At 40.1% G+C, this 15,204-nt stretch overlaps 1 protein-coding gene across 7 annotated transcripts in view; it reads left to right on the forward strand.

Moving 5' to 3' along the window:
* Positions 1-15,204, forward strand: part of KDM6A (lysine demethylase 6A) — a 211,797-nt gene that overhangs the window by 172,981 nt on the left and 23,612 nt on the right. For all 7 annotated transcript variants that reach the window (XR_005559737.1, XR_005559740.1, XR_005559741.1 and 4 more), the window contains 2 exons: positions 12,412-12,476; positions 14,412-14,486. Coding sequence is in view for 3 of the 7 variants with exons in the window: in XM_039368138.1 (XP_039224072.1) it covers positions 12,412-12,476; positions 14,412-14,486 (140 nt within the window). In the remaining 4 variants the exon portion in view is untranslated. The remainder of the gene's footprint in view (positions 1-12,411; positions 12,477-14,411; positions 14,487-15,204) is intronic.

Genomic DNA, 15,204 nt, shown 5'->3' on the forward strand with positions numbered 1-15,204 from the left:
GCTTTGTTAAGTTATAAATACAAGCATATGAAAATTTTAAGCTTAAAATAAAAATGAACTTACTGTAAACATGATATTTTTCTGTATTTTCATGCTTGCTTTTTTATTTAAAATACATATTTTCACATTTTATCTTGAAATTTGTTATTTATTTATTTAATTAATTTATTTTATTTATATGCCGCCCAATCCCAAGGGACTCAGGGCGGCGTACAAAATTAAAACAATAATCTAACAATAAAATAATACAATCATACAGCGTCCGATCATATCCCCCCCCCGGGGACATCAGCCCCAGGCCTGCCGGAACAGGAGAGTTTTAACAGCTTTCTTAAAGGCTGGCAGGGTGGGAGTAGTTTGAACCTCGGGGGGAAGTTGATTCCACCAGGTCGGAGCCACCACAGAAAAGGCCCTTCCCCGAGGGCCCGCCAGCTGACATTGTCTGGCCGACGGGACCTGAAGGAGGCCCAATCTATGGGACCTCACCGGTCTCTGGGAACTGTGTGGCAGTATGCGGTCCTGTAAGTAACCTGGCCCTATGCCATGAAGGGTTTTAAAGGTGATAACCAACACCTTGAATTGCGTCCGGAGACCCACAGGAAGCCAGTGCAGCTCGCGGAGGATAGGTGACACGTGGGCGTACCTTGGCGCGCCCACAATCGCTCTCGTGGCTGCATTCTGAATTAACTGCAGCCTCCGAACGCTCTTCAAGGGTAGCCCCATGTAGAGTGCGTTACAGTAATCCAGTCTTGAGGTGACAAGGGCATGAGCGACCGTGAGTAAAGCCTCCCGGTCCAAATAAGGTCACAACTGGTGCACCAGGCGAACCTGGGCAAAGGTCCCCCTGGCCACAGCCGATAGATGCTGTTCCAAATTTAGCTGTGAGTCCAGGAGGACACCCAAGTTGTGTGCCTGCACTGAGGGAGATAAATTTGCACCCCCCTCAGGACTAATGATGGACCATCCAGTTGACCTTTGGGAGGCAAGACCCAGAGCCACTCGGTCTTGTCAGGGTTGAGTCTAAGCCTGTTCACCCCCATCCAGACCCTCACATCTTCCAGGCACCGGCACATCACGGCGATTGCTTCACTGAAAGGACACAGGGTGGAGATATACAATTGGGTATCATCTGCGTACTGATGATACCTCACCCCGTGTCGCTGAATGATCTCACCTAGCGGTTTCATGTAGATGTTAAAAAAGAGGGGGGACAGGACCGAGCCCTGAGGCACCCCATGATCGAGGCGCCTGGGGTCAATCTCTGTCCGCCTGCCAACATCGACTGCGACCTGTCAGAGAGGTAGGAGGAGAACCACCGCAATACGGTGCCGCCCACCCCCACCTCTCCGAGACGATGCAGAAGGATACCATATTTTTCACTGCATTCTGTTTGCTTTGATGTCTTTACAGAAATACTTGAAATTTCCCCCCAAAAAAGTTTAGCCTATTTGAAGAAGTGGCCTCATATTTAAATTTAATATTGAGCAACCCCAATACAAATGAAGTTGAAATTGATTATTTCAGATGAAAGAATGTAGATTAATGATTACTAGTTAGCTACTATGTCATGTTCAGGCCTTTGTTTTTAATATGTGCAGCCCTAAATAGATCATCCTATAAATCACTGATATCACCAGAGGAGTGATCTACTGCAGCAGTCTCTAACCTTTGCGGCTTTGCGGACCAGCTTGGGGGGAAGGGAATGGTTCCACATGAGCCCACTACTCGCACAAATGAAGCTGCATGTGCTTGCCTGCCTGCTGTGAGCACAGGTGGAGCTGTGCGCAGACTCGCTCGCTGCTTCCATGGCCCAGTTCTGAACGGACCATAACCCAGTAGTGGGCTGCAGCCCCGGGGTTGGGGACTCCTGATCTACGGCATTTGCTAAGATTGATTGCCATATTTACAGAAACTCCTACAACCATGCATTTAGCAACCATTCAAAGTTAAAACAGCACTGAAAAAAGTGACTTACGATTGGTCTTCAGATTTACAACTGTTGCAGCATTCCCACAGTCACATGATCAAAATTCAGGTGTTTAGCAACTTTCATTATTTACGACATTTGCAGCATTTCAGGATCATGTGATTGCCACTTGCGATCTTCCCTGCTGGCTTCTAACCAAGAAAGTCAGTGGGAGAAGCCAGATTCATTTAACAACCATATGAGTCACTTAACAGTTGCAATGATTGACTTAACAACCATGGAGGAAATGGTTGTAGAAATGGGTGCAACTTACTTAACAACCACCTTGCTTAATAGTGGAATTCTGGTCTCAAATTATGGTTATAAGTCAAGGACCACCTGTACTCTTAGATAAGGCTTCCTGTAATGATATCTGCATTCTGGGAAGTTTTCTTCCCTGAAAGAAACTTACTGTTTTACAGCTTTTGAAAATCTTTCTCTTCACTTGGGTTTTCAGTATATTACTTGTGAATAACTATTTTGTTTTTGTATTCCTTTATCTTTTTAATGAATATATTTCTGTATTGTTTTCACGTATGCTTTTGTTTGGAAAGTGAAATAGAAATATAATAAATTAAATAGTAAAGAATGTGAAGAGATCTAGTATATTGTGGGCTATAAAAAAGATGGTGTTAGAAAATACTGTCACGAACAGTTTGCAGTTAGGTGTATAGACCCTCCATTTATGCTGGGCATGAGGATAGGGAGCTGGAGTTGTGTGATGGCCAAGCTAAGGAGATCTGCAACAATGCAACATCCTTAGATAAGCCTTCAGGAGGATCAGGGAGGCAGAGCTCCCTAGCAATTCGGAGATCGGGAGTTGGCTGGATTTGTAGGTTCAGAGCTGCTGTTTTTACCTGGATTGGCCAAAACGGTAGGGGAAGTCTCAGGTGAGTTGGTTCTCCAGCACATTGCATATCAGTTTTTGGCTGTGTCCTTGGCTCAGCTACTCAGCTCTTGATGATTTTTAGAGAAAATGGCAAACTGTGGTGTGCTAGCAACAGTAGCAGCAAAGACCGATCTGTGATCAGGCTTTTGGGCTGTTGGATTATGTTCGCAGACAGATGAGGCTATGCCTGTGTTTTCTGGTAATGCTGGTCTCTGGGATGGCAGCAGGAGCAGGCAGGAGGCTTTTGAGGGACACTGGCCCATGTTCAGACTAGTCAATTAGAACAGCAGTCATTTTGTTAGCTTCATCTTTTCTCCCAATTGCATATAACTTGCCAGCCAGCTGAAGCAGTTGTATAACTGGAGTCCTGTTTCATCTAATGTTTGGATCTGTCTCTCCAGTGCCATTTGAAGAGTTTGTGACTTTGACAATCTTATGGGTTGGGGATGTTCTCTGGGCTACTGTTACTGTTTTTCCTTGTGTAACAGAAGGATTGCAAAGATGTGTTCTGTGTTAACCTTGCCTTCTAGGCTATGGCTCTTCTATCCCAGATGAGAGCAGGGCAGGTTGTGTGGAGTAATTTATTGCTTGACATATGGCAGATGGAAAGGGAGATGTGATAGCCTAAACTAAGAGATGCTCAGAGGAAGGCAGAAGGCTTCCCAATACTGGTCAGCCCTTAAAGGTGGATTAGAATGTTGGGATCCTTGGCTTGGGGATGGAGCAGTTTTGGCTGAGGGTGTCTTTGGTGATCAGGAGGGAAGATGCGGGCAATAAACAGAAAAAGATATGGTAGGAAACGGAGGATGGAAGTTTCACGGATGGTGGCCTCAAGCTTTAGTATTGATATTGCCTTCCATTCACCATGCTCTGTCCCAAAGCCTGGTAATCACCCAGCTGCTACTACTTAATATAGAGTTAGCCTATAATAAGACTTTCCTCATCCACAATTAAATTGTGGGTGAGAGGGCTGGCTTTGTTTGCATTATTCAAACCTGTTGGCTGGGCCTGATGGAGGAGATTCCCCTCTTTAAAATTTGCCCAGCTGCATTTCTTGTGTGGCATCAACCATGAACTCAGGGTTGGGGCTGAGGTCTGGGAAATCTTAGTTGCTTTCAGGGTGCCTCTCTATAAATTGCTAGGTATGCAGCCTTGTTTGTGAAGTTAGGCTATTGGGATCAGAAGAAATTGTTGCTTGTGTACCACCCTCTCTGCTGCACAGTAACCTGAGTTGGCAGTGGAGTTCTGCAGATTTATGGTTCTAGAGACTTGAGCCTGCTGTTCTTGGGTATAGACTCCAAGGCAAATCAAAAGTTCATGGCAATCGGACTTCCGGTGGTTCCAGCGACAACGATGGCGGCGTTTTACAAAGCCGCCCATTCCTGGTCTGTGTAAAAGCCGCGGGACTTTGACAATCAGCTGTCCCGCGGCTTGAATCTCCTCCCTGGGCAAAAGGGAGGAGGAGAGCTCTCAGATAGAGGTAAGAGCTCCCCTGGATCCCTATATTTTTGGGGATCGGAGGGTAGAGCTCCCTCGGAGCCTGAGCATCTCCGTGTTCCAGGGAGCCTTCGTCCCGAAGTTCTGGGATGAAGCAAGCTGTCGCTTCCACATCTGCTTCTTTTAGCCGCTTGTGAGTTCTTAAAAGCAGACGGAGCAGACCAGGAGAAGTTGTGTCTAAGTTTGATGGTGTCTTTAACTCCAGCAAGTATCCTCTTCTTTTTTTTTATTGTTCACTTTCCCTTTTGAAGAAAGGGAAAGTGAAAGGCAAAATGGTGATTGTCTTTCTTGTTTGATCTGCATCACAAAGTTAAAATCTGGATACAGATTAATGCCTTAAATATAGAAGCAAGAATTTGTCTTTTTTTTTCCTTTCTTTTTTCTCTGTAATTTTTTTTAAAAGAATATTTAAAAGAACTGTGATTTTTTCCTTTTTTTTCAAACAAGAATCTTTCTTCTTAGAACTTAAGAAAATGGCTTCAAAACGCTTGCCTCCTCCTCCTAAAGCTATTATCTCTTCCCCAGCCTGTTTCCCAGAAACCAAAATCACCTCCACCCTCTCCTCCTCCTGCAATTTCTCTTAAAGATTTACAAGAAGCTTTAAAAAAGCATGCTTTGGACATTAAGGAGGAAGTAAAAGATCTTATAATTGCAGAGAGGGCTGTCACAGAAGAACTATTGGAGACAAAAAAATAAGCAAATTAGGGAAGACATACTTTTTGCTTTCCAGGGCCTTGTTCTGCATATAAAGAGAATTGACGACAGAATTGATGAGATTACTGAAAATGCAACAAGAATGGAATCTAGGATGGAGGAGGTAGAGAATAAGATAGAAATTACACAGGATGAACAAATTATGTCACAATACAGAGAGATGGAGTATGCATTGCATATCGGGGTTGAGAGAGAATTCTCAGGAGGATTTAAAGATGCTTATTGTGAAAAATATTGCTCTTAATCTGGGCTGGAGGCCTGAAATAATTGGGAATGAGATAGAAAAAATTTTTAGAGTCAATTCACGGGTTGCTAGACAGAGAAACTTACCAAGAGACGTGGTCATCTATTTCTCCAGAAGATTTACTCGTAATGAAATTATACAGGCTTTTTATAAACAAAAGTTTCAAATTGCAGATCAAGATGTGATAATTTTAAAAGAAATACCTCCCAGAATTTTAAGAGGCAGAAAAGATTTTGCTTTTCTGCCTGATGAGCTAAAGCATCGTCAAATTCAGTTTAGATGGGAGATTCCAAGAGGAATAATAGTGAATTATGAGGGGATACGTCACAGATTAACTACAGTCCCGAAGGCAAGAGATTTTTATCACTCTATCTTAAAGGCAAGATCGTCCTCACCCCCACAAACAAGGATAATGGAAGAGCCTGTTATGGCAGGAGCCTCATCAATGCTGGTCATGGAACAAGCTGTACAGAATTTTGAGATAAAAGAGCAAAGGATGACACGAGCTGCCCATAAACGTAAAGAAAAAGAGCAGCAGCAGAAGAGTGGAGACAAAGTTGAAGGCATGGTTATCACAGAGCCTGTGGGAGGGGCAAGACCAAAAAGATCTTCGACAGTGGATCTGCAGGCCATGCTCCAGAGGCTTCAGGCCGGTGGAGATGGCCAGGTTCCTGACCTGAAATGTTAATGGCTTAAATGTGCCACAGAAACGAAGAAAGGTTTTCCACTATTTGAAACAACATAACAATGACTTGATATGTCTGCAAGAGACTCATATAACTCTAAAGGACTCCAAACTTTTGATGAATCCTCGTTTGGGTTCACATTTTATTGCTCCAGCTCCAGGGAAAAAAGGGGGAGTGGTAATTTACGTGAAAAAAAATGTTTCATCTAAACTAATTGAGACTGACTCTGAAGGAAGATATCTTTTTGTGGAATTATCATTACAAGGTAAAAAAGTTCTTATTGTTGGATTATATGCTCCTAATCAGCAACAGAAACAATTTTATAAGTTTTTGCATGGGAAGATATCTCAGTTGGATTATAAATCTGTAATCTTGATGGGTGATTGGAATGGGGTTCTAGATTCAACTATAGACAAAAGGAGCTCCTCTAAAACTTTTACCCAAACTAGGTTACCTAAAACTTTTTTTGATTTGAAAGAAGAATTGGAGCTTATTAATATTTGGCGAGAAAGGAATATAAGTGATAGAGATTTCACTTTCTATTCGGATAGACATCAGTCATTTTCAAGAATTGACTTTTTTTTTATTACTAGTGACTTTCTCTCTAGAGTGAGGAAGGTGAAAATTTTTCCCAGAACTTTGTCAGATCATAGTCCGGTGTGGATGGAATTACATTTGGAAGATGGGAATAGAAGACCCTGGAGATTGAATGAGAACTTGTTTACTCGGGAAGAGTTTGTACAAAAATGTAAAGAGCATTTAAAGGACTTTTTTGCTATAAATATGAATAAGGGAACATCGATGTTCATGGTTTGGGACGCCAGTAAGGCATATATGAGGGGAATTTTGATTCAATTGAATAAAGTTTTTAGGGGAAAAGGGTTACAAAGACGTAGAGAAATAGAAGAAGAGATTAAATTAAAAGAACAAGAGTTTGTTCTTAATCCAACTGATAATAATTTAAAGGTATCTATAAAGATGCTTAAGGAACAATTTAATATGTTGATGGCAGATCAGGTGGCTACCAATCTGTCGTATATGAGACATAGTACTTTTTGTAACGCGAATAAGCCTGGGAGGTGGTTGGCTTATCAGTTACGAAAGAAACAGAAAGCTAGAATTATAGAGAAAGTAAAATATAAAGGTATTGAGGTTTTTCAGCAAAATTTGATCAAAAAGAGTTTTTTAGATTTTTATACAAAACTATATTCAAGTGATAACATAAAGGGTGTGGATATAGATAAATACCTACAATCAGTGCATTTTTCTAAACTTTCAGAGGAACAACAAAATGGGATGAATAGATTAATCACTGTGGAGGAAATTGGTTTAGCTATTAAGCATTTAAAGGTTGGAAAATCTCCGGGAACAGATGGATTGACTTCGAGGTATTATAAGACTTTGTCCGAAGAAATGATGGAGCCATTAAAGGAACTTTTTAATAGTATTTTGTTTGTTCCTTCCTGGAAAAGAGCTTTCATATCACTGATTCCGAAGGAAGATCAGGATCTTACAGAGCCTAAGAATTATAGGCCAATTTCATTATTAAATGTTGATTATAAGATTTTTACAAAAATTTTGGCAAACAGATTAATACAGGTTATGAAGGACTTGATTCATAATGACCAAGCAGGATTTATAACAGCGCAATATATGAAATATAGTGTTAGACAAATTATAAATTTAATTGAATATTTGGATAAGAATAATCAGATTCCTGTGGCTTTTATCTTTTTGGACGCTGAAAAAGCCTTTGATCAATTAGATTGGAAATTTTTATTTTCATTGGTAGAGAAAATGAATTTTGGGGATAATTTTCTACATGCACTTAAAGCTATATATCAGCAACAATCTGCACAAATTGTTGTAAATGTGGGATTGACTGAGAATTTTAATATTGAAAAAGGGACAAGACAAGGATGCCCATTATCCCCATTGTTATTTGTTTTAACGTTGGAAATTTGATTGATTCAGATTCGAGAATCAAAGGTAGTCAAGGGCGTAAAGATAAGGAAGAATGAGTATAAATTGCGGGCATTTGCGGATGATTTGGTTTTAATTTTGGAACAACCGAATCAAGCGATTGATTGTTTATTAGAACTTATAACACAGTATGGGAAGTCTCTGGTTTTAAAGTTAACAATTATAAGACTAAGATACTATCTAAGAATATGTCAGTTAAGGATAGGGAAAGTTTGGTCAAAGCTACAGGTTTCCAGATGGTAAAAAAGGTCAAATATTTGGGAGTATATTTAACTGCTTCAGATGGAAAATTGTATAAGAATAATTATGAACCATTATGGGCAAAAGTACAAAAGGACTTAAAAGACTGGAAAAAATTGCAATTGTCATTGTTGGGGAGAATTTCAGCTGTAAAAATGAATGTTCTACCAAAGTTCCTTTTTCTGTTTCAGATGATACCTATTTTTAAAAAAGAGGCAAATTTGGATGAATGGCAAAAGGGTATCAACAATTTTATATGGGCCAGAAAGAAACCAAGGGTTAAGTTTAAGATTTTACAGGATGCTCGAGAAAGAGGAGGACTTAAGGCACCTAACTTGAAATTATATTATGATGCAGCCGCCTTAACTTGGTTAAGGGATTGGCTTAATTTAACAAATAAGGATACTTTTTTTTGGAAGGTTGGGATTTAATATATGGTTGGCATGCATACCTGATTTTTAATAAGAAAGTTGATCGACTTTTAAATCACATATTTTGAGGAATGCCCTACTTCGTGTTTGGAAAAAGTATTATTACAGATTAAATTATAAAATACCTATCTGGGGGATTCCCAGACATGCAATTGAGGGAACTTCTAAGGGGACAAATTTTGCTAAAATCTCGTATAAAGAATTGTTAATTTGGTCTGGTTTGAATTGGCATTTGAAATCCCTAGATGTATTAAGGCAAGAAAATATTCTACAGTCATGGTTTCAATATTTACAAATAGTGGATAGATGGACTGTAGATAAGAAAGCGGGAATAACATTAGAAGATAAACAATTGGTTATTCAGATTAAAAATCAGAGTCAGGCCCATATAAAAAGAATTTATAATGTTCTACTAGAGTAAGACTCGGAAACAGAATTGGTTAAAGACTGTATGATTAAATGGGCTCAAAATATACAGGAACCAATTTCATTGGATTTATGGGAGACAATTTGGATAAGAAACGTTAAATTTACACAAGCTCAAAATTTGAGAGAAAATTTTTATAAAATGTTTTATAGATGGCATTTAGATCCTAAAAAATTATCTTGTATGTATCCTAATATACAGCCCAAATGTTGGAGATGTGGTAATAAAGATGCGACATATTTTCATATTTGGTGGAATTGTAAAACGTAAAGGCATTTTGGATTATGATTTGGTGGAACATTCAAAAGATTTTTAGAAGGAAGATAAAGTTTACTCCTCAACTATTTTTATTGGGTATCTTTGTGGACTTAAATGATAAAGAAACTATTTTGATGTTGAATTTATTAACTGCTGCAAGGTTATTAATAGGTTTATACTGGAAGAAAGATTCTTTGCCTACTTTAGAAGAATGGGTATTTAAAGTATCTAGTTTTGCAGAAATGGCAAAAATTTCTGCTTATTTAAAGGATCATACACAAGAAAGATATATTACTGTATGGAGAAGATGGATAGATTATATTCAGAAAAAGTATGGAACTAAAAAGTTTCATTTATTTGATGAATGAATATTATAGTAAATATTATAGAGAATTGTCTTATAGGTTATTGGAGTTAAAAATTAAGTATGATATTTTCTTTTTTTTCTTTTTTTCTTTTCTTTTTTCTTATTATTACAAATTTTCTTATTATTAACCCTGTATTCTGCTCTGGGAAGTGAAGGGAGGGGGGTTGGGGGTGGGAGGGAGGAAATGTGTGGGGGGGGTAAGTGTAATATAGATAATGGTTGCTTATAGGGGTGCGGCCTGGGCACTCCCCTTATGCTGCGTTCATGGGTTTGATAGGGATGAGAGGTGAGAAAGTGTAGAGAGGAAGTAGGGCAGTGAGAGGAGAGGGGGAGGGGAAGAGAGTAGGATGGGAGGTGAGAAAGAGGAGGGAAGTAGGGAATGTTTTAAGAGAGGGTGGACGCGGCCTGGGGGGAGTGGGCAGGTCGTATTAATGGTTATTTTATTTCAAAATTGTATTGTACCTTTTTTTTATAATGTTTATATGGAAAAAATAAAAAACTTTTAATAAAAAAAAAGTTCATGGCAATGATGGACCTCAGCCAATCATCTTTGGCTCAACTTACAGAGAAGGCCCTATTTTAGGCTTAGTTTTTACCTTGGGCTGTGGCAATGTGGTTTGCAGTTGGGGGATATTTCCAGCAGTCCCTTGCCATGTAGTGATAGCTCCCTGCGGGCTCTAAGGTTCTCTGGTGATACACTTCTTTGAACAGAGGCAAAATCTATTTAAACAGTGTGCCTTAAGCATTTGATGGACCCTATTCAGTTTCACAGGGAGCATAGGATTGTGCTTTGGTACACAGTTCAGCTGAGGTCTGTGTTGTCTCCTGGAGTGAGAGAGCAATCTTAGGCTTGGACCAGATCATGTCTGTCCATCTTCTCTATGCTCATGGATTATGGAGGGTTCTGTGGTTTTCATAGGTCAGTGGTGGTGAACCTATGGCACACATGCCAGAGGCGGCACTCAGAGCCCTCTCTGTGGGCACGTGTGCCGTCGCTCCAGCCCCGCACCAGCAGCCCCCCTGGAGGAGAGTCACCCCCGAGCATGGCCTGCACGGAGCAGTGCAGCCAAGGACATGGCAACCAGGCAGCGGGGACAAGATTCCGCCCTCGTGCCCCATTGCATGCAGTTGATGCTGCGGGGCGTGGGTGGAGCATGGCCAGCATGGTGCTGCTGAGCTGCTTGGGCGATCTGTGAGGTGGTGAGTGCCCTGCGGGCGGGCAGGGTGGGGGGCAGGGCAGGAGCAGAGCGGGGCAGGGGCAGGTTTTGGGCACTCAGTCTCTAAAAGGTTCGCCATCACTATCATAGGTGGTTCAGATGATGAAATGGCATAAGAGGTACCCACTGGAGGAAAACAAATAGTGAATCCAAACAAGCATAGGTAAGAATTCCTTAAAGATTACTTGGGTTGATAAGGGCAACAAAATCTATTTAATTTTCTGCCCTTATTGCAGCCATAGAGAGCCAGCCAGTGACCCCGTTTACAGTGACCTGGTCCCTTCTTTGTAAGGGGGGGGGGGGTCCCAGGAAGTTTTGCAGAGCTGAAGATTATTCTAGGCACCTGTCAGATAAAGTTGCTCAGATTTCTTAAAGTTGGAATTTAGCTCTGTAGTACAAAGAAGTTGCCTGAGGTATGGTATTGCTTGGAAGAACTTGAATCTGCTTGTTCTGATTGAAGTGGAGCTGTGAGTTTGGTCACCTGTGTTTTAAGTCCCCATTCTTTCTGGTCGATTAAGGTCTACTGGGAGATAGCAGTTGGTTGAGCCTATGTGGTGGTAAATGGTTCTCTATAAAAGAGGACAGTTCTGTCTGCCTTGAAGGAGGCAATTGCCCACTCCTTGCTTAAGAGATTATCACTGGTCTTTGACTATAATATCGTTCTGGACCAGCTAAGGATTAGGAGTGGGAGGCACTATATGGCATGGGGAAACTAAGAACAACGGGACAAATTGCTCAAAACAGTTTTTTTATTGCTGTTTGCGTATAAATAAGAATCTTGTCAGATTAAAGTACACTCTGCATATCTATCAGACAAATGCTGTGAAGAATTTACAGAAGAACTTTTCTGGGTCTCTTCCTGTATACCAACAATTCAGTACTGATTTGTCTCTTCACTCCTCTCCCCTGTAACTCACTACAGTACAATTCCACCACAGCTACCATGTTACAGTGGTTTCCTCTCCTTGACTTTGGGTTCACTCATTGTTGGTCAGAAGGGAGAGATTGAGCTTGAGGCCTTTACTTGGTACAGTCTCCCCAATTCTACACAAAACTGTTGAGTGAAGTCATCCACTGGCTTGGACTGCAGTATCATCAGTATGCTAATGATAATCAGTTGTACATCTCCACCCTGGGCTGACGAGGTGATGCTTCCCAATGACTGGAGGCAACGAGGATTTAGAAAAGGGAGAACAGGCTTTGGCTCAGCCCTGGCAAGATTGAGTGACTTGTGTGTGTGTATAATTACATAGAATTGTAATGTATCTCTTTATAGTCTTTATAACATCACAGTTGATGTTTTAAAGAACAAACATTAACGGTAAGCTTATAAAGAGAGATAATTATCTTAAAGAATAATTACACTGAAAGCTAATCCATGAATAATTGAATATGTTTATCTCAGAAATATTTATAGGCACTTCACATTGTACGTATATTGTATATTTATGATAGACTATAACAATTGTATTAAATTATATCACATTTGCAGGAGGAAAATGAAAAAAAGACTCATCATAAGGACCATTCAGATAGTGAGTCAACATCTTCTGATAAGTAAGTCTATAGAATGTTTAATTTCTTTCCCCTGTCATATTAATTTTCTTTGTATATGCTGTTTCTTTTGTATGTGATCATGTTGCTAAAACTTACTGTAAATGCACTCAAGTATATAAAATAGTTTTCATTAGGCTGGGATCATGTAGAAAAAAAAAAGTTTTCAGTGAAACAGTTTGGGCAGGCAGTGCCTCAGAAATGTTTTAAACCTGGTTAAAGACAGGAAAAATATTTTTTGAGCTTTAGAAAATAATCTCTGGAATTTCACAGTTAAATAAGGTTCCAAAGTTAAATTACAGGATTGTCATAAATTGATTAGATTAGAATTATAAAAATATTCAGTTGTGGTTGTCCCAAAGGTGCTTTTCCAAAAGGCAACTGGACTTTCTTGTTTTTTTTCCTTGAAAATGTTTCACTTCTCATCCAAGAAGTTTCTTCAATTCTAACCGAATGATGGGAATGGAAAGAAAGAAGTTAGTCCATTCAGTTAGAACTGAATAAGCTTTTTGGATGAGAAGTGAAACGTTTTCAATGAAAAAAAATCAAGAAAGTCCAGTTGCCTTTTGAAAAAGCATCTTCGGGACAATAATGACCTGGAATGATTGAGAATCTCCACAGACATTCACTTGTAGTAAATGAATATTCTAGAGCAGGAGTGTCAAACTGCTGGCCCACGGGCCGGACACATCACCAGGAAACCGCGCCCACAAGGTAAAGAGGCTCCACAGCCTTTGACTGTGTGGATCACAACAAATTGTGGCAAGTTCTTAAAAAGATGGGAATACCAGACCATCTTATTTGTCTCTTGAGAAACCTATATGCGGCTCAAGAAGCAACAGTGAGAACTGGACACGGAACCACTGATTGGTTCAAAATTGGAAAAGGAGTCTGGCAAGGCTGTATACTGTCGCCCTGCCTATTTAACTTATATGCAGAGCACATCATGAGAAAGGCAGGGCTAGATGAAAAAAAGTTGGAATTAAGATTGCCGGGAGAAATATCAACAACCTAAGATATGCAGATGATACCACTCTAATGGCAGAAAGTGAAGAGGAACTAAAGAGCCTCTTGATGCGGGTGAAGAAGGAGAGTGCAAAAGTTGGCTTGAAACTCAACATTAAGAAAACCAAAATCATGGCATCCGGCCCTCTCAATTCCTGGCAAATAGATGGAGAAGAAATGGAGGTAGTGACAGATTTTATTTTTCTGGGCTCAAAGATCACCTCAGATGGGGACTGCAGCCAAGAAATTAAAAGACGCTTGCTCCTGGGGAGGAAAGCTATGGCAAATCTAAACAGCATTCTAAAAAGCATAGACATCACCCTGCCAACAAAAGTGCGTATAGTCCAGGCCATGGTTTTCCCAGTTGCAATGTATGGCTGTGAAAGTTGGACCATAAGAAAGGCTGAGCGCCAAAGAATTGAGGCCTTTGACCTATGGTGCTGGAGAAGACTCCTGCGAGTCCCTTGGACTGCAAGGCGTTCAAACCGGTCAGTCCTAGAAGAGATCAACTCCAACTGCTCTTTAGAAGGCCAGATCCTGAAGTTGAAACTCAAATACTTTGGCCACCTAATGAGAAGGAAGGACTCACGGGAGAAGGGCCTAATGCTGGGAAAGATTGAGGGCAATAGAAGAAGGGGACAACAGAGAATGAGGTGGCTGGATGGAGTCACTGAAGCAGTAGGTGTGAATTTAAATGGACTCCAGAAGATGGTAGAGGACAGGAAGACCTGGAGGAACGTTGTCCATGGGGTCGCGATGGGTCGGACACGACTTCGCAATTAACAACAACAACTAATTGCATTCTTTGTCTGATTCAATGCCCTAAATAAATTAGTAAAAACTAAAAAGATTTTAAAATAATTTATTTAAAACCTTTTAAAATAAAAAACTAAATATATTTATTAGTGTCTTATTTTGTCTTTTAATTTACAGTTCTGGGAAGAGGAAAAGGGGACCTTTTAAAACTATCAAATTTGGGACCAACGTTGATTTATCAGATGACAAGAAGTAAGTAAAGCCACATATACAATATTAAAGTCTTTCCTTTTATTACCATTTTTTCTTAGATTGTATTCCCAAGTATATTTGGCTTCATTATTTTAGGTAGTATGATTACAATGGTGGCTGCTCTTTTCTTAAGAGAAATTCAATTCAAATATTTTTCCCATCAATGTATAAATGAGATATTATTGATTTTCCTTTAAAATAATGCCTTTATTCACTCAAATCATTTTCTTAATCGATGACATTTATTTAAAATTATATTCCACCTAAACTGAAGTAAGGTTTCCAGAGCATTCAGGAAATACATTTTTCAGAGAACACCAAGCTACCAGCCACATTGATTAGTATCTCAAATTATCTAATTATCCATTGTGGGTAATATTTATTAATATTTATCAGGACAATTTACATACACCATCAATATCCTAACACAGAGACCTCCAACCTTTTGGGCACCAAGGACCAATTCCTTGGAGACAGGGTTTTCCGCGGACCAGAGGGGGTGTGGTTTCTCACGCTGCCTGCATCCCACAGATTGGGCTTTGTTTGCTTGCATGGACCAGTTTCTGGCATGCTGCAGGCCGCTGCCAGTCCACAGACTGGGGGTTGGGGATCCCTGCCCTAACATTCTGAAGAATAAATATTTCCCCTTTGGAATAGATTAATGTTATCGTGGAAGTGGTGCATTTTTGCAGATTAAGATTAAAGGTGAAAGGTCTAA

Source organism: Crotalus tigris, unplaced genomic scaffold (assembly GCF_016545835.1).
Source record: "Crotalus tigris isolate CLP2741 ecotype Arizona unplaced genomic scaffold, ASM1654583v1 scf7180000017601.7605149639:7615979, whole genome shotgun sequence".
In the NCBI taxonomy this organism is placed as follows: Eukaryota; Metazoa; Chordata; class Lepidosauria; order Squamata; family Viperidae; genus Crotalus; species Crotalus tigris.